The sequence below is a fragment of the Puma concolor genome, chromosome A2, assembly GCF_028749965.1.
Source record: "Puma concolor isolate L17-30 chromosome A2, mPumCon1.1.hap2, whole genome shotgun sequence".
NCBI classification, from domain to species: domain Eukaryota; kingdom Metazoa; phylum Chordata; class Mammalia; order Carnivora; family Felidae; genus Puma; species Puma concolor.
Window position 1 is genome coordinate 168,629,107 of NC_141668.1, and position 17,812 is coordinate 168,646,918.

Genomic DNA, 17,812 nt, shown 5'->3' on the forward strand with positions numbered 1-17,812 from the left:
CCCCTGGGGACCCCATCAAGCCCCTCACCTGCCTGGGCCTGAGGGAACCCGGACACGGAGCAGGGGACAGTCACACGGGCGGGGCTGAGGGTCCCGGCCAGGGATCTCCCCCGCATGTGAGCCTGTCCCCTTCTCCCTCGAGAATGGCAGGGACCGCCCCCCACCACCACCCCAAGCTGAGGACGTCCCAGCACCTCACGGGCCACGGTAAGTCACAGCCAAGAACCCCCCACCTTCAGATCTGAAAGGCCTGTCTGGTAGGGGAGCTCACGGCTGGGGCACCGAAGTTCCCCAAGCGGAGCGCGCCCGAGTTCCAGGCGGGTCTGGGGCCCTAAGCTCAGCAGCGCTGCCCGCTGCCCGAGGACGGCGGGTGAGGCACCACCAGGGCGGTGCTCCCAGGCTGCTGCCAGCTTTAGGGACCACCCCCAGGCCTGGGAGGGCTGGTCCGGTCCCCAGACTCCACCCTCCTCCTGTGTGGAACCTGAGGCAGGGCACACCCGTGGCACAGACACCTGGCTGGACTGCGCTGGGGGCGGGTGTCCTGTGGGAAGGACACGTGTCCAAGTGCAACTCACGGCCCCTCAGAAACGGGCCTCCGCTCACCGCCGGGCGCGGCTGCCTTTGCCGTCCTGCCCTGGCGCCAATCGCACACGGTCGGGCCACCCCGGGCACCTGCTGCTTCCACGACCGTGGACCAGCCCTGCCCCCTCCCCGAGCCCCTGGGCTGTGAGGCCCTGAGAGGCCGGGCCCCGGGGTCTAGGGCCAGCCTGGCCCTCGGGGTGGGGTCCCTCGCGGCACGCCGTACCCGGGAGGAGGGACAGCTCGACGGTGGGACGGGCGCTGCCCCCGCTGTGAGAAGGCACAGCGGCCATACTAACTAGCCACAGGCGGGGCGAGCTCCCCTGAGATGACCATGACCCTCCAGGAGGAGGGAGCCCCTGATGGCCCAGCCAACCGGGGCGGACCCGGGCTGCCTTCCTACCTCGCTCGTGCTCGAGGACCCCCCCCCCCTCCGGGTCCAGGCCCCACAGGGCAAGGCTCTTCCTGCACGGCCTGTCCTCCCGGCCCCTCCCAGCCCTGAGGAGGCTTCCTCCCGGGGACACTGAGTCCCGCCCGTCCCGCGTGTGCAGAGCCCCCTCCTCTCCTGCCCTCCGCCTCCCCCGGGACGCGGTGTGTGAGTGACAGCGTTCACTGTTCTCCCTCCGCAAACCCAAAGCAAAATGCCCCACTGCTGGCGAACAGCACGATCCCCAGCACTTACGGCTCTTGGGGACATTAAGCTTGGATATTAAAGGAAGTCCGGAAAGCACTTTAAGATCTTCCACTCGTTCCGACGACGTGCGTTTGCCATCACCCCTGACTGTGAGCACTTGTTTATTCAACGCGTTCAGAGCTTTCTGCTCCAAGGGCTCGGGGGACGCCTCATAGGACGCCTCTGACTGAGGCACAGGGCTCTCGGCCGTGGCAGCCACATCCAGCACCCCAGAGGGACGGCTTCCTCTCCAAAGCGGCCACCCCCTACCAGATCCTCCCTCCTCCCGGCCCTGGCAGGGAGCACAGATGGTGCATCTGGAATTGGAGGGGGGGAGGTGAGCAAACACCACCCCCCCCTTCCTGGGGTCCACGCACCCCGGGAAGCTGATGGGGTCCCAGGGAAGGACTGGGGAAGAGGCAGAAGACGCTGGAAGGGGCTGCGTGGCCCTCGGTTGGGCTGGGGATTCCACGAGTTACCCCCAGAGGACCCCAGAGCCCCTGCTTTAGGCAGCAGCCGTCTCGGAACAGGAAAGCCAGGGAAGAGCCGGAGACTCACGGGGAAAGCGGTCTTGAAGGGGCATCTCTTGGCATCTCAAGACCGAGGGAGGCCAGGCCCCAGGTGTCACCGGGATGGGACTGGGCAGGAGCGGCCGAGAGCCAGTGAGACCCCAGGCGGTGGGCGTGGGTGGGATACGTACTCCCCAGGTTAGGACAAAGATCTGTCTGAAATTAACTAGATGAAGAAGACAGTCCTTATTCCCTTGCTAAGCAGTTGGGTAAACCGTCTCAAGTCGCAGGTGCGTGAGTACATCTGTCCCCCACCCCCCAGGGCCCCCCATCCAGCCTCAGGCCAACGGCCCCTCGCGTCTGCTCGGAGGGAGGAAACGGACCAGCGGACGTGGAGGCAGCTTTGACTCTTCCCAGGAGGCCCCACTGGAACCCTGGTCTTTCCTGACCCTCTGAACTGCTCGGCCAAGGAGCCCCCCATCCAGCCCCAGCTGGACCCGGGAAAGCCATCTCCACTCAGGCAAAAAGCCACTTCAAGCTAAAACCCAGTTCCTTACCACCAAACCCCACAGGCAGCTCGTCCCCACGCACGGGCATCTGGCAGGGTGTCTCTCGTTCAACCCCCGACGGCCCTGCCGGTGAGTGAGGACCCAGGCACACCAAGGGGGCATCTGGGGCCTGAGTCACGGGGGACAGCCCGAGGCAGGGCAAGGGCGGGCCCGGGGGCCCCGAATCCCCGCCTCCGTCTCCTCCCACCTGCGTGCTCTGCCCAGAACCCGCTCCGCCCCAGGGCGCAACCCTGGGAGGACGGCCCACACCGCCTGCCCAGGCCCAGACTGCAGAGCGCGGCCCGCCCATCTGGGGACAGACCACTGACTGCTCCAGCCCTTGCCAGCCCCGCCAGGGACACCCCACCGAGTCTCCCAACTCCTCGGGCGGAACCCCAAACCGGCCGTATTCCTGGCTCCTCTCTCACTCTCCCTGCAGACCCATGGCCTCCAGGGTCAGATGCCAACCCCAGAGCCCACGTCTGAGAAATCTTCATCTGCCCAACACGGCCCAGCCTCTGGCCACCTGCCACCTCTCACGGGACGGGTACTCAGTCACGAGCGTTTGTTCGGTCGCAGCGCACGCGTGACGGGGGTGCAGGGCCTAGAGGACCCCCTGCTGGTGATACCCATGTACCCCGGGGGCCCACCGGCAGGGAGCCCCTTGGGGCAGCCAGGTGCTCTGTTTCCCCGCTGGTTTCAGCCTTGCTTTCTTCCCGTTATGGGCCAAACCGGCTCCCGCGTTCCCGCTGTGAGGTCCCAGCCCTGGCTGGCCCCGGAACGTCAGAACGCGGCCTTACTTGGAACCGTCACTGCAGATGGTGCGAGATGAGGTGCGTCAGGGCGGGCCCTGATCCCACACCACCAGTCTCCTCCAAGAGGGGGAAGTGTGGACAGAGACGCGCCCACAGAGACAGAGACGGGGAGAAGGGCAGGAGGACCAGAAGGCGGCGGCCACCGGCCACGGGGCGGGGCCCGGAACAGACTCTCCCTCACAGCCTCAGAAGGAGCTGGCTCTGCCACACCTCGAACTTGGACTTCTGGCTTCCGGGGTGCTTCGTCCCGGCAGCGTCGGCCGGCTCACGTTCTCCGTGCACAACGCGCCACCCGGCTCGGCGTGTTCTCCGAACTTGAATTAAACGGGACGCAGAGTGTGATACCCGAGCGACGTCTGAGAGTTGCTCCTGGGGCCAGGAGCGGTGGCCTTCCCTTCTGCCACCCGTCCCGTCCGATCGGGCAGCCTGACTTCTGCCGGCCCCTCTCCCTCCGTCTGTACTTGGGGAGCACCCGGAAACCCTGCGGGGACCCTGAAGGGGCCGCGAGAGCCTGCGTGGCATTTGGAGGAAACCGTGTCGTCGCATCGGGGAGCTCTCCGGACGCACGTCGCTGCGGTCACATGGAGGTTCTTCTGGTTTTTTAAGCAGTCTCTGACTTTTCGGTAAAGGTCTCGTATTTGCCGCTAGGTTTCCTCCAAGGAGCCAACGCGAGGTGGCTGCTGTCATCCCAAGCAGCGTCTTCTGGAGAATCACCTCTCTCCGGCTCACCCAAAGCCTGGCCAGCCCTATGGCTCAGCCGCCGACCCGCTTCCGTGCAGGCGACCGTGCCCACACCGACAGCGGCGAAGTCGTCCTCCTCTCTAGTCGGGACGCCTGTCCTCGCCCCGCCCCGCCCTTCTGGGCCGTCTAGACCCCCCCTCCCCCCGCCTTGACCGTGAACCTCGAAAGCTGTGCCAGGATGTGTGAGATGCTCCAGCATGGCCTCACCGGACAAACTCCAGTCACACAGGTGCTCTCCAATCGGAGCCCTGACCACCAGCCTGTGTGCGCGCGTGGGGCGCGGGGCTGCCGTGGCCTGTCTGCCGAGCAGCCCCTCGTCCAGGCCCCAGGCTGCGCCCGGGGGCAGCCCCCTTGGATGTCACGTCATCTCTGACACGAGCCACGCGGCATCCCGGCGAGCGTACGAGACGGGCCGAACGGCCAGCCACCAGGAGGGACACCGCCTGTCCGAGGTGTGCGCCCCCCCCACCCACCCAGGGGGGTCCGCCATCCAGCCCGGCCCGGCCCTTCCTTCGTACCCGGGGAGCACCTGCGATGGGCGCACAGGTGGTCAGCGAAAGCCGTCAGCGGGCGAACGAAAACGGCCACAAAGCAGCAGCACTGACCACAGCGGGGTGGGGGACCTTTAAAGCGCTCACATGTCACCACTCCATGCCGAAAGGGCCTCAGACGGTGTACGGGGCACGTTTCTGGGACCCCTCCCCAGCACAGCCCCGGGTGCAACCTCACGTCGGAAGCCAGCCGGCCGGGCGAGGGTCCGAACCTGCTGCGCACACGCACGCGTGTCTGGCCGCAAACAGCAAGCTGCCCTCTGACTTGAGGGACAGAGAACACGTCCGTCATGGGCCGAGTGCCTGTGTCTCCCCGGCTGGTGCCCAGGGATGGCATCCGGAGGTGCTGGGGTGATGAGGTCGGGCCCTCGCGAATCGAACCGAGGCTGGAGAGCCCCCCTGAGTGTATGTTTCTGTGAGACCCCCCCCCCCCCCCACTGCCGACTGAGCAACTGAACCGGACCCTCCAGAGCAGGGACTCTGCAGGCACAGCGGATGCTGGCTTTTCCACCAGCCGAGGCTCAGGAAGGAGACCCTCGGCCACAACTGACCTTCTGTGGCCTCGGCCTCCCGGCCCTGCGGTGGCGTCGGCTGGGGCTCCTCCTCTTCCTCCTCGGGGTCGGCCTCCTGTGAGGTCTCCTCCTTCAAGCCGCCAGCCTCCTCCAGGAGGGCGGCCCCGGTGGCCCCCTCCCCTGGGGACTTGGGGTCTTCCGGCTTGGGCTTCTTGGGCTGGCTCCGTTTCCGGTGGGACCTGGGGAGGGACAGTCATCAGCCAGAAGGCCAAGTGACAGGGAGGAGCCCCGTCTGAGCCGCCCCACCACCCAGCTGGCAGAATGGAGCCCCGGGCGGCATCCCAGGGGCCGTCACGGGGCCAGCAGAGCTGGCTCAGGGGCAGGTGGGGGGACAGGCCCAGGGGGCCGTGTGGGGCAGAGCGGGTGCTGATGACCGGGAAGGGGGGGTGGTGGGGGGCCGGGGCAGGGGAGGTGGAGGGGGACAGGCCTGGGGACCATGTGGGGCGGAGCGGGTGCTGATGACCGGGAGGGGGGATGGCAGGGGCTGGGGCAGAGCCGCTGTGAGGGGGGGGCGGAGGCAGGGTGGCGGGTGGAGATGCCTGCACACAGGGACAGGTGCACTTACGGCGGCCCCGGCCTCCTGGTCTGCTCTTTCTTCCTTTCTAGACTGGCCTTTCTGTCCTCCTCAGTCTTTCTCCAGTGTCTGTTTTCTTTCAGACTAATTTGTCTAGAATGTAAACGTCAGGGAGTTTTTCTCTAGCACCTGTGCTGACTCCCCGGACGCCTCATCTAAGGGCCTGGCTTCGGGCACCAGCCGTCCCCGTCCCCCTGCTCTGTGTCCCTCACTCGAAGGAGCTGCAGAGGCCCCCTGCTCGCCTGTCCCCAGCCGGCCTCCGGGGCAGGGCCCAGCCTCGCTCGGGGATGCAGCTCTCTGGGGGCGGCCCTCGGCCCCGAGTGAGAAGTCACCTGAGGCTTAGCTCTGGCTTCTCAGTGCAAACCAGACAGAATCGGTTATAAAGGAAAAAAAGACCGTGACCAGGGTGGGTGGGCCACCACGTCAGAGGCCCGGGCCTCCCTGTCCGGCTCTGGGGACTTTGCAAGGAGGGGAGAGAAGTGGCTTTTAGGCTGACACCAAGGCGTGTGACGGGCCCAGGAGCAGAGGCAGAGGCTGGGGCGTGGAGAAGCCCGCGCTGGGCGGGTCACCGGTGTCCTGCAGGGGTTGAGGGGACAGCCCTACGGGGTCTCAGACTCAAGGCCTCATCGCCTCCGAGCCTTTCTTCCCCCTCAGTGTCAGCAATGCCGATGGGAGGCTATGGCTGCGGCTTCCCGTCCCCCAGGGGCTCTCGGTCTGGCCCCAGTGAGGTCGGTTTGGACACGGGGTCCTATTGGGGGGGGGGTCCCTGTAGCGGTCACACCTCCAAGGATCAAGAGGTCACCCAGCAAAGCAGGGCTACCTGACTGGGGCCGGGAGGGGGACTGGGGAAGCCTTGAGGGCTCCCGATGCCAGGACCCCCACCTCCCACCCAGGGGGTGCCCACCACCGCCCCGCTGTCCCAGGACACGGGCTCCTGACAGCTGCCTCGCCACCTCGCCCCGCGCCTGCGGCCAGGGTGTGGGGGGGCCTCTCCTGACTGTCCCCTAATGCTGACTGCCCTGGTCCTTCCCACTGCTCGGCTGCCTCGCTCGAGAGCCCCAGGCAATGCCAGGCTGACAGGCCCCGGGTGATGTTCGCACGTGAGCCACTCCGATGACCAAAGGCGGGGAGCAGGGAGCATTCCGGGGGAGGGAGCGTCATGGGTGGAGGCATGGCATCACACACATCATGGCGTGCATGGGGCGCTGCGGGGGGTGCGGGGTGGGGTGGGCGGGAGGACACGCGGGCAAGGAGCCAGGCAGGAGGGGGCGCGGGAGCCAGGGGGCCGGGGGGGGGGGGGGGGGGCGGAGAACGCACTCTACCACCACAGAGCCCCTGGGGCCTCCGGGCGGAGCGACTCTGGGAGAGGCGGGCCCAACCCCAGGACAGCAGCACGGCCCAGCTGGCTGCTACCGGAGGAGGGGCTTCTCTCCAGGCCTGAGGACACCGCAGGGCAGGGGGCCCACAGGCGAACCCCCACGCTGGCCCCAGGCAGCAGCCAGCAGGAGGGTGTCCTCCCACTGTCAACTCACCTGGCCTCGGTTTCCTGCAGCTGCCCGTCTCCTCGGCTCCCCTCCTACCCACCCCCCACCCAACCACGGAACCGGAGGCCACTCCTGATGCCGCCGGCCACTCCCAGGGCGGACGGGGGGGGGGGGGGGGGGGGGGGGGGGGGAGGGGGTGGTCCCGTCTGTGCCAGGGAGCCTAGACCTTCCTGGGCCCCCAGAGCATCCTGGACTCAGAGCCCTGGGCGCCCCCAGCCCCCCAAGCACCACTGGGCCTTGGCTAGTGTGGAGACCCCCAGGACGGGTGGCACCAGGCAGACGGGCAGGGGCAGAAGGCCACCCTCTGCGGCGGACTAGGAAACGCGCGCTGAAGGTCAGCGTGCAAAGACAGCCCCGCTTTGTGGAAACGTCAGCTGGGAGAACTGCTGGCAGCCGGGCGGGGCCACCGGGCACTTCCGAGTCGCGCAGTGCGGCCGTCGCAGCGCCCCCCGGCCACATCCCCAGATGGGCCGCCTTCCCTGCTTGTAGCGGTTTCTCCCCTACCGCTGCCTGCACGGCCACGCTGCCTGCCAGCAGTCACGCGGGGTGTGGCCATCCTGCCGCCACGTGCCACGTGGCGGAAAGCCTTCCTTCCGTCTTTCTGACTCTGCAGACAGCGTCCATCCACGAGCGACGCGGCTGCCGCCGTGTATTCCTTGCTCGCCCCTCCGAGAGTCGGTCATCGGCCTGTCTCAGATGCTCGGCTTTCCAGGCGACCCCCAAGCTCCTGGTGTGGCCTCTGACGCAGGGTGTCCCACGCTCCTCGGTGACACCTGGGGACCTGTCCCCTTGAGACTGCCTTGGACTTGCCTGGGTGGGATCCAGGTCCCTGGATCTGACGACCTTCTTGGTTGATGCCCTTGTTTAGTCGGAGCATATCCTCCAGGAGCTTCCTCAGTAAGGAAGGGAAATTGAGGCTTTAGAGATCTAGAAAGATCTTTATCCCCTTGCATATTGAGTTGGTAATTTTGCTAGGTTTTGTTTTCTTTTGTTTTCGGAGAGAAAGCGCGAGTAGGGGAGGGGCAGAGAATCCCAAGCAGGCTCCTCACTGGCAGCGCAGCGCCCGACGTGGGGCTTGAAATCACGAACCGCGACATCATGACCCGAGCCGATATCAAGAGTTGGACACTCAACCCACTGAGCCACCCGGGCGCCCCGGCTGGGTACGTACTTTCCGGTTGGAAATTGTTTCCCTTCCGATTTCTGAAGGCCTTGTTCCTTCGTGTGTTGGCTCGTAGCATCATGGGTGCAAGGTCCAATGTCTTTAGGGTCTCTTGTTCTTTACGTGGGCCTGGCCGTTCCTTCCAGAAGCTTCTGGGATCTTCTCTTTAACCCAGAGCTGTGAAGCTGCATAGTGACGTGTGCACAGTGTGGGTCATTCTCGTCTTCTGTGCCCGACTTGGAACTCTGCGAACGCAACGCTTGGGTGCCAGGCAATGTTCTTTTCTCTCTGCCCAAAGCTCCTGGCAGAGGCCGGAGCTGCTCAGGGAGCCCCCTGTCCTCTGCTCGACCCCTCGGCTCTGGGAGACTCCTCAAGCCGACTCCCAGCTCACCTCTCCGTCGGCCCGCCTGGAGCCAGGTCTTCCTGAGCTGCGGGCTCCTCCTTGTCTGCAGTCGTGCCCGGGAGGGTCAGGTGGCTGGCGGCTCACCGCTCTTGTCTCTCACTGGAGAGGCCGACTCGCACGCCACCTTCTGCCGAATCTCAACCCGAGCCCCACGACGCCTCGCACTCGGCCTCCAGCCCACCAGAGTCCCCGGCGTCTCTCCCCGGCCTTTCCAGAGAGCGCCACGAAGGCGGGCCTGCTTGCCCACCCTTTCCTTCCTGCCAAAGTCTGTGGGCACTGCTCAGCAGCCGCCCTCCCTCTGCCATTCTCGGTCACTCCTCTGGGCTCCCGGCAGTGGTTTCAGGAGAGGGTGGAGGAGAACACGAATTTACCGGCCAGGCCTGACTGGGCGTCCCTGCCGTGGGTTCCTACGAACTGATTACTGGGACCGAGTCCAAATACCTACACTGATATTTTCAATACGGAAGCAGGTTCTTGGGATCGCTGATGGCAGGAGAGGCGGGGTGGGGTGCTCCTCTTGGACCCCCGCCCGTGCAGCAGGCCGGGGGAAGGGCTCCTGGTCTGGTCAACAGAGGGGCCCAGAGCACCCAAGGCGCCAGCTCTCACAGGACCGGCCGCAGCCCCGGGTCTCTACCTCCACAGAGGACCCTCAGGCCACGGCAAGGCCCCCGGGGCCAGCACGGCTGCTGCGTCTGGGCACAGGGGGCTGCGAGCTCTGTGCCCAAGGTCCTTCTCCCCACCACCTGGCCCCAAGACACTCTCCCCCTTTCCCTCCAGCACCCCACGCCCTCAGAGACAGGCAGGCCTGCGGCACCTAAAGGATCTCACCTTCAAGAAACTAACCGCGCTGTGGGGAAGGTGCATTATCACACGCCTCCTGGAACGCATGGTTGGTGCAGAGCGCTTCTGGAAGCACTCGTCAGAAGTAACAAGGGGCCGAGAGGAAAAGGCAGCGTGTGCACCCGCAGGGGGATCGCTCGTTCGGAACGGGAGGAGGAAGAACACGGAGACGCCGGCCTGGGCTCAGCACCAGGCTCCACGGGGGCCTGAGGCGCCCAGGCAAGGGTCCTCCCGGTGCTCAGGGACCGGGGGAGGGGGCCTTCCAGCAAGGAGCAGGGAGGTCACGGTTCATGGCGTGTGTCACCGGGCGGGGTCAACTCACACGACCAGAGTTTGGTGTGGAAGATTAACCCACAGGAGGGCGACAAGAGAGGCCCACATCACTCTCCCGGAGAGGCCAACACCTGGCTTCTGCCTGGAGACGACATCTGGGGTGCGGTGTGGGGGTGCCACCCGGAAGGCCGAAGCCCTAGGGGGCGGCGGCCCGGCTGAGCCGGTCTGAGCAAGGACCACGGACAAGCTGCAGGTGCCAGAGGAGGCGGAGAGGCCGCGTGGGCACTTGCGGGATGGAGGGGGCAGCGGGCAGGAGAGGGGCCCCCCCGCACCACACCCTTGGGCAGGGGCCCCAGATGGTGTCTGGGGGCACCTGTGGTTGTCACAACCGGGGGTGCTGCTGGGTCGGGGGTGCTCCTTAACCTCAGGATGTGTCCTCCCCAGAGACTGACCTGGCCCCCAGTGTCCCCAGTGTTGAGGGGAGGGGCTCCGGTGTGGGGACAGGGCTGGCATAGCCCCTGGCTTGGGCCGGAGGGTGTTCAGGGGGTGCCATCCCAGCCGGGGCTCAGGGGGGCCGGCACAGCGGGTCGGGGCAGGGCACCAGTGGCCGGGAGAGAGTCACACGGGACTCTAAGTGTCACTGAACTCGGGCCGAGCGCAGCGGCGTCCAGCTTGGCCTTGGGTCCCCAGTCAGCCTTTCTGGAGAACTGCCCCCTCAACCCGTGACTTTGAAGAAAGAGAAGGGAATCAGCTGTGTTTTCCATGTTTAAAGGCTTTAAAGACAACTACATCCTTGGGATCACGACTGATCTGTTACTCAGTCTCCCTGCAGGAGTAAAACAGCTCCCCCGCTCCGGTCGGCAGCAAGGAAGGGAGAGGCGCAAGGCAGGAACACTCCAGAAAGGAACAGTGTGGGCACGACACGACACGGGGGCTGACAAGGGGGCCAGGAGGGTGAGGCGGCGGCCGAGGCAGCGGGGCTGCAGGGCGCTTCCTCTGGCACGGAAGGTTCTGGGCTGGCACCCTGTGGTCCCTAGTCCCCGGGCCGGCTCTTCCGACAGCCTCTGATGCCACTCCGTTCCTGGCCCTGCTGCCTCTTTGCTGGCAATCCGCTCTGTTGACCAATTAGCCGGAGCCACAATCAATCAGCCATTATGCAAATGCACGTCTGGCCCGGGGGGGGGGGGGGGGGGGGGGGGGGCGGCCTCAGCAAGAAGCTGCTCTTGGCAAAGAACGCGGAGAGTGGGGAGAGCCTGACGCCGGAAATCAAAAGGACGGACAACAAAAGAAATCGGAAAAGGGAGACTCACCTTCACAAGGGCTGTCAGGAGCTGCCGGAACATTCTGAGAGAGAGGGGCCCCGGGGTGGGGGAGACACGCAGGGAGGCTGAGTCTGCCCAAGATTCGCGGTTTCACAGACGGACACGTGGAAACAAGGACAGCCCGGTCGGGGGCAGGTTGTGGACCTGCACGGCCACCCGGCCAGGATAGTTTTCCCCAGAAATAGTTCCCAGGACGTCCCCACAGAGTGTGGGAGTGCCAGCGACGGGGCCCCCCGAAGGAAGGAGGTGGCCCAGCCTCCCAAGCCCTCAGCGCCAGGCCCCAGGGAGACACAGTCCGCTGCCAGCCAGGTCAAGATCAAGCCAGAAGGGACCAAGTGGCTGCACTGGAAAAGCCTTGCTCGAGGCACAGATCCGCCAGCCCCCTAGTTTGGTGCCGCTGAGGGTGAAGGAAGCTCAGAGCACAGCGATATGATACTTTGTGGCAGGTGAAAATGATACGAAATTCCAACCTCAGCGTCCGACGATAAAGCTTTCCCCGGACACACCAGGCTCGCTTGTGTATCGAGTGTCTATCGTCTACAGCGGCTTTCGTGGAGTCGAGTGGCCCCGAGAGACCGGCTGGCCCTTCACCGCGAGGTCCCGGCTCACAGCCGGGGGCCCAGCAAGCATTTGCTGACTGGTCCGCGGGCACCAAGAAGGAATCCGGCGGAAGGCTGTCTGTGAGCTCTCAGACCCGGGGAGCCCGGGTGCTCCCACAGAAAGCAAACGGACCGACGTTCTGGGCACCAGGCCGCTGCCGGGCCCTGCAGCTGGCTGTCTCTGGTTCCTGGCACCACGCTGATTTCCACCTCAGCCCAGACCTGCCCCCCGCGCCCCTACGGCCTCGGCGACACACCAGGAGGGCGCTGTCGTCTTGTCCTGTCCTCCCCCACCCGATGCCAGGCAACGGGTCGGGCAGCGACTACCCTGTCCTGGAAGGGTCCACGCGGTAGAGGGGGCCCTCTGAGCCCAAAAGGGGTGGAAAGAACTCTGCAGTCACTGCTGTCATCGCGAATCCAAACAGCACGTTTTGGCAAGTGCCAAATGAGCACCCACAGACGCAAAAAGCCCAGCCACGCTAGCTGCCGAGAAGGGACCCGCGCAGCGCCCATGCGCAGAAACAGGGCTCTCGCGCCCAGGATTGTCAGGAGAGTGACAGACCGCACGCGTCCTCCCAGAGAGGAAACTGTGCGGCCCAAGGGCCAAAGGGCTGGCCTCCCGGGAGCTGGAGAACGAGGGGTTGGAGGGAACCTGAGACCCTGATCACACTGACGCCACCTGCCCCAAGGCCCATTGCCTGTGTTTGGGGGAAGTGGAGGCCAGAGAAACACCTGGAGAAGAAACAGGAGGAGGGCAAGAGGAGGGTTGGAAGGAAAAGGAAAGGGGGGGGGAGGTGGAGGAGAAAGGGGGAGATGGGGAAGAGGGGGAGAAGAGGGGAGTGGGGAGGGGGGAGGAGGAGGGGAGAGGAGGGAGGAGGGGAGGGAGGACGAGAGAGGGGAGGGAGGAGGGGAGGAGGGAGGGAAGAGGAGGAGGGGGAGGGAAGAGGAGGAGGGGGAGGGAAGAGGGGAGGGGAGGAAGAGGGGAGGGGAGGAAGAGGGGAGGGGAGAAGGGAGGGAGGAGAGAGGGAGGAGGGGAGGAGGGGGGAGGAGAGGAGGAGGGGGGAGGAGGGGAGGAGGGGGGAGGAGGGGAGGAGGGGGGAGGAGGGGAGGAGGGGGAGGAGGGGAGGAGGGAGGGAGGAGGGGAGGAGGGAGGGAGGAGGGAGGGAGGAGGGGAGGAGGGAGAGAGGAGGGAGGGAGGAGGGAGGGAGGAGGGGAGGAGGGAGGGAAGAGGGAGGGAAGAGGGAGGGAAGAGGGAGGGAGGAGGGGAGGAGGGAGGGAAGAGGGAGGGAGGAGGGGAAGAGGGAGGGAGGAGGGAGGGAGGAGGGAGGGAGGAGGGGAGGAGGGAGGGAGGAGGGAGGGAGGACGAGAGAGGGGAGGGAGGAGGGGAGGAGGGAGGGAAGAGGAGGAGGGGGAGGGAAGAGGAGGAGGGGGAGGGAAGAGGAGGAGGGGGAGGGAAGAGGGGAGGGGAGGAAGAGGGGAGGGGAGGAAGAGGGGAGGGGAGAAGGGAGGGAGGAGAGAGGGAGGAGGGGAGGAGGGGGGAGGAGGGGAGGAGGGGGGAGGAGGGGAGGAGGGAGGGAAGAGGGAGGGAGGAGGGGAGGAGGGGGGAGGAGGGGAGGAGGGGGGAGGAGGGGAGGAGGGAGGGAAGAGGGAGGGAGGAGGGGAGGAGGGAGAGAGGAGGGAGGGAGGAGGGAGGGAGGAGGGGAGGAGGGAGAGAGGAGGGAGGGAGGAGGGAGGGAGGAGGGGAGGAGGGAGAGAGGAGGGAGGGAGGAGGGAGGGAGGAGGGAGGGAGGAGGGGAGGAGGGAGGGAGGAGGGAGGGAGGAGGGGAGGAGGGAGGGAAGAGGGAGGGAAGAGGGAGGGAAGAGGGAGGGAAGAGGGAGGGAGGAGGGGAGGAGGGAGGGAAGAAGGAGGGAGGAGGGGGGAGGGGAGGGGAGGAAGGGAGGAGGGGAGGAAGGGAGGAGGGGAGAAAGGAGGTCAGGGACAGCCTGCGGCCAGCAGCCCGGTAAAGAGTGAGAGTGGGAGTCACTTACGGTCATCACCAGAGCCAGGCAGGTGCAGCGGCTCGGGCCGCCGGGTGACTCACCTGCGCAGGAGCTTGGCCTTGAGTGAGGCCCGGGAGGCGCTCCAGGTGCTCAGCTCGGGGCTGCTCAGGGCTGTGGGCCGGGTGTGGTCCAGCACCGTGAGGTCCTTGCCTTGCTTCCACAGCTCGTACCGCTCTGGCTGCAGGATGCGCACGAAGACGTCCATGGAGATCTTGACCATGTCCTTCCGGCACGTGCACTGTTGGGGGGCGGGGAGGGGAGACCCGCTGAGCCCGTGGCCAGCGAGCTGAACAAAGGCGGGGGTGACAACGGCCTCGGCCCTCTCCTCTCTAGAACTGCTACCTTCAGACACAAAACGGTACCTTTCTGTGTCGGGCGGAAGCCGTGCCCTCCAGTGCGAGCCCCTGGCCCGCCCCTGTGGGGTCACGGCCACCGCCCAGCACACGGTCCAGGGACAGGACAGCAGACCCTTTGTGGGGGCCTCGGGGTCAGCAGGCATAGAGACGCAGCTAAGGAGCCCGAGGCCACGGGGGTCCACTTTCCGGCCGCCCAGGTGTCGGCTTTAAGCAAAATCTCCCTCCTGTCGGACACACGAGCCCCCAAGTGGGTAAAAATGCACAAGAAATGCTTCCTAACAGCAGCAACTCCAAAGGTTAGGAAGGAAGAGGGAAGAGCTGTCAGCCCCAAAAGGCCGAGCGCAAAAAAAGAAACACAAGTGGTTCCGAGCAGGTACAGGGTGCCCAAGGACACACACAGGCCGGTCCCGATCCCTGCCTCGTGGGTTTGGGGAGAGGAAGCCAGGACCCGGAGGCTCAGCAGCCGGCCCCGGGGTGGCGAGACCTCGGACACAGAGCACCGGCTGAGGAAGGGGGCTGGCACGGTGTGCCGGGCGGCCTGGAGGAACGCTGCCTGGGCCGGAGGGTCCTTTGTGTCTGGGAGCTTCGAGCGCTGGGGCAAACGAGTGTGGCAAAGACAGGCTGAAATGGCGTCCCTTTTGACCCCTCCTCTGCTGTCTAGACCCGTCCCTCTTGGGCCCTGAACGACTCCCACAGGCCACATGTTCCTGGAGCCTCTCTCTCCTCCAGGTCACAGCATAAGCCCCGGGGCTGGGCACCGTGCGGGAGGCACGCAGGTGTCCCGGGGACACTTAACACCTCGGGGAGTCATTGGCCAGAAAAGCCAGCCGAAGATTCCGGAAGCTGGGCTCTGCCCAGTGAGCCAATGACCCTCCTCAGTCAGCAGAGGAGGAATCCAGGCAGCCCTGGTCTCCTACTTACCTGCGGGATGAGACCGAGATGGGGCTGGAAAATCATCCTACTGCCACAAGGGAGAGAAACGGAGGGGACACTGGTCTAGGGCAGAGCCGGCAGAGGGCCAGGCAGTGAGCACCTTCAGCTTTGTGGACTGCCCCGTCTCCGCCACAACCTCTCAACTCTGCTGCTGGAGCTCAGGAGCGTCACAGATGAGCACGTAAGTGAACAGAGGTGGCTTCACACCCATAAAACTTGATTTAGGAAAACAGGCGAAGGGCAGGGTGTGGCACAGGCCCTGGTGTGCGGCCCACTGGTCTAGACTCTGAAGATGAACCGGCCCCCGCAGCAGGCAGCCTAGGGCACCTCGGGGATGGGGGGGGACGTGACCCTGGGGTGCTGCACTTGCAGCCACCCTTCGGGGACATACGTGCCCAGGGACACCTGCACATCCACCGCAGCCCCTGTGGCTCGGACTCTGAACTCCTGCCCCTCTCTGCCCCCCCCCGTCAAATGAACGGGCTTAGGAGAAGCCCGTTTCCGAAACCGTGGCTTAAAACCTATTTCCATTTTAAACACACATCTCGCCCTCCCTTTACAACCGTGTCGCCGTCACCGCCGCTTTCTCAACGGAAACGACGGTGAGAAGGAAGAGAGCTAACTGCCTCCCCTTCCAAGGGCCCTCGATCTGCCCCGGAAGCAGGGAACGTGGAGGACCCCCGATCTGAGGTGGGCGCCGTGCGGCTGCAGGAGGGGCTTCGGGAAACTTCCAGAGGAATCTCCTGCGGACCCAGGCCCCACCCCCCACTCCCCCCGGGGCTGGAACCGGGAGCGCGGACTCGGGGACAGCGATAACCTCGCCACGCTGAGCAGGAGGGACCATTTGTGGACAAGCGATTCCCAGCAAACGCAATTCATTTAATGAAAAACTGTGCAGGAGAGGAGGGCTGGCGGTACAATTTGGCTTCGCGGTGGCGGGAGCACAGATGGTGCCCGTGTTTCAGATTCCTGGCCCGGCCGCAGCCTCCCCAGAGTCACCATCAACAGCAGCTTAAGGGATTTGTATCGAGTGGCTTTGCAATCGCTTCTCCTTAAGTAATTAGAAAAAGCACCTGTGTGCAGCACGGAGGGGGACACGTGGATGTGCTCCACGGAGCACTGCCTGGCGGCCTGGAGTCCGGCCCGCTTCTGGCCACGGTGGGGCTGGTCACCGGCGGGGGCGGAGAGCGGAGCAGACGGGCATCCGGGGAGCAAGCAGCGGGACCCAGGGAGGGGATGACAGCCGCTGGGATTCAGGACACGGCCACGTCACCTCCACGGCGGAACAGCCGGGCTCGGGAGCAGGTGCCACGGACCCACGGGCTCCCGTCGGCCCACCACACAGGGAGACAAGGCTGCTAAGGCCAACGAAGGGACCTCAGCTCTTCCTCACAAGCGACTTCCTGGGGCTGAACGTGCCAGCCCCCCAACGGCCCCCGTGGGACCATCACACACCGCTGTTTCGTTGTGGCCAGCGGGGAGCACGCGCAGAGGCTTGGCGTTGCCGGGGTGACCCGGGAGGGGGCTGGGGCAGGAGCTTCGGGCAGCCTCTGAACAGGGCCCGGGGCGGGAGGCCCGGAGCAAACGGCCCTATTCGTTTTCGATCTCCCCCTCCGGCCCCCGTCCCTCCCCCAAACCCTCTGGGACACGCGTTTTCAAGGATCTGCTGGAGTCACTCAAGCAGACGGTCTCTGCTGCTCTCGCATCAGCTCCCCAAGTTAGCGGCCCCCCGTCGGCGCCGGCGACAGAGAGAGCGTGCTTGCTGTCACACGGCTGTCACGGGCTGGCCGTGTCGTTAGTTTCCGATGAGAAATGGGGCGCCGATGCGGGGGAGGAGGTCTGAGGGGCCCCCTCCGGGTCCGAGGCCCCGCCCCAGGGCCTCCCGTACCACGGTCAGGGCCCACAGCCCTCAGCCCCCAGAACCGGGCGTGGAGGGGCTCTGTGCGGAGCAGGGCTCAGTCACTAGCTCGCTGAGTGGCACCTGTCCTGCCCTAATCAGCCAAGGCAGTGTGGCTGGGGATTGCATCAGTGCCAGGCGGGGCCATCTGGGATCCGAGGAGGAAGCAAAGGCAAGAGGCGGGAATTGGGGTGGGGGAGGCGGGCAGAGACTCACTGTGGCACGGGGTCCCCCCCACTGCCAGCCTCCACCAACGGTCTGTTCCCAGACAGCTGCCTGACCTGCAGGTCCCCACCCTGGACCTGCCTGCCTTGGGGTCGGCCTCCCGTCCACGCACAGGCTGCCGCGCCTCGCCCCGATCCTGGGCTCCCTGCCCCGCACTGGGCCCGGCACCCGTGGCTTCGGCCTGTGCCCTCATACCCTCCATCGGCCCGCAGGCAGCCAAGAGGCACAGTGTGGGCTGGGGCAGGGTGGACACCGCCCATACCCGCGGGCGGAACCTGGTTCCCTGACGACGCCTCACATCGAGAGGGGCCCGACAGCCTGCCTCCCAGAGCCGGGTTGTAGCTAATTCACGCGGTACGTGCGGTGGCCCTCCCGCAACGCAGGCAAAATGCGTGCTGCGAAACGACAGCAGAGGAGAGACAGTGCCCCCCCCCTCGCAAAACCAGAACCCCTCCGAGGACAGGCCTGCCCAGCCTGCCCTGACCAAGGCCAGGCTGGTGGGGACAGCAGCCGCCAGCCCCACCTCCTACCCCCGAGGGATCTCACCCAAGGAAGTGAGAAATCCAGACAGAGCCGGGCTCGACTCCAGAACTGTAAGCAGGCTGGTCAACAGTCCTGGGCAACGAGATAGGGCCGCCCGTCGGGCCAGGACACCA

General features: G+C 65.9%; 1 protein-coding gene across 7 annotated transcripts in view; it reads right to left on the reverse strand.

The window, feature by feature from the left end:
• The window catches only part of KDM4B (lysine demethylase 4B), a 135,638-nt gene that overhangs the window by 18,532 nt on the left and 99,294 nt on the right, over positions 1 to 17,812 (reverse strand). For 5 of the 7 annotated variants that reach the window (XM_086699401.1, XM_086699400.1, XM_086699402.1 and 2 more), the window contains 3 exons: positions 13,787 to 13,983; positions 5,554 to 5,655; positions 4,968 to 5,167 (listed from right to left, as the gene is read on the reverse strand). In XM_086699401.1, the coding sequence (XP_086555527.1) occupies positions 4,968 to 5,167; positions 5,554 to 5,655; positions 13,787 to 13,983 (499 nt within the window). The remainder of the gene's footprint in view (positions 1 to 4,967; positions 5,168 to 5,553; positions 5,656 to 13,786; positions 13,984 to 17,812) is intronic. The other 2 variants (XM_086699404.1, XM_086699403.1) reach the window with 1 other exon arrangement.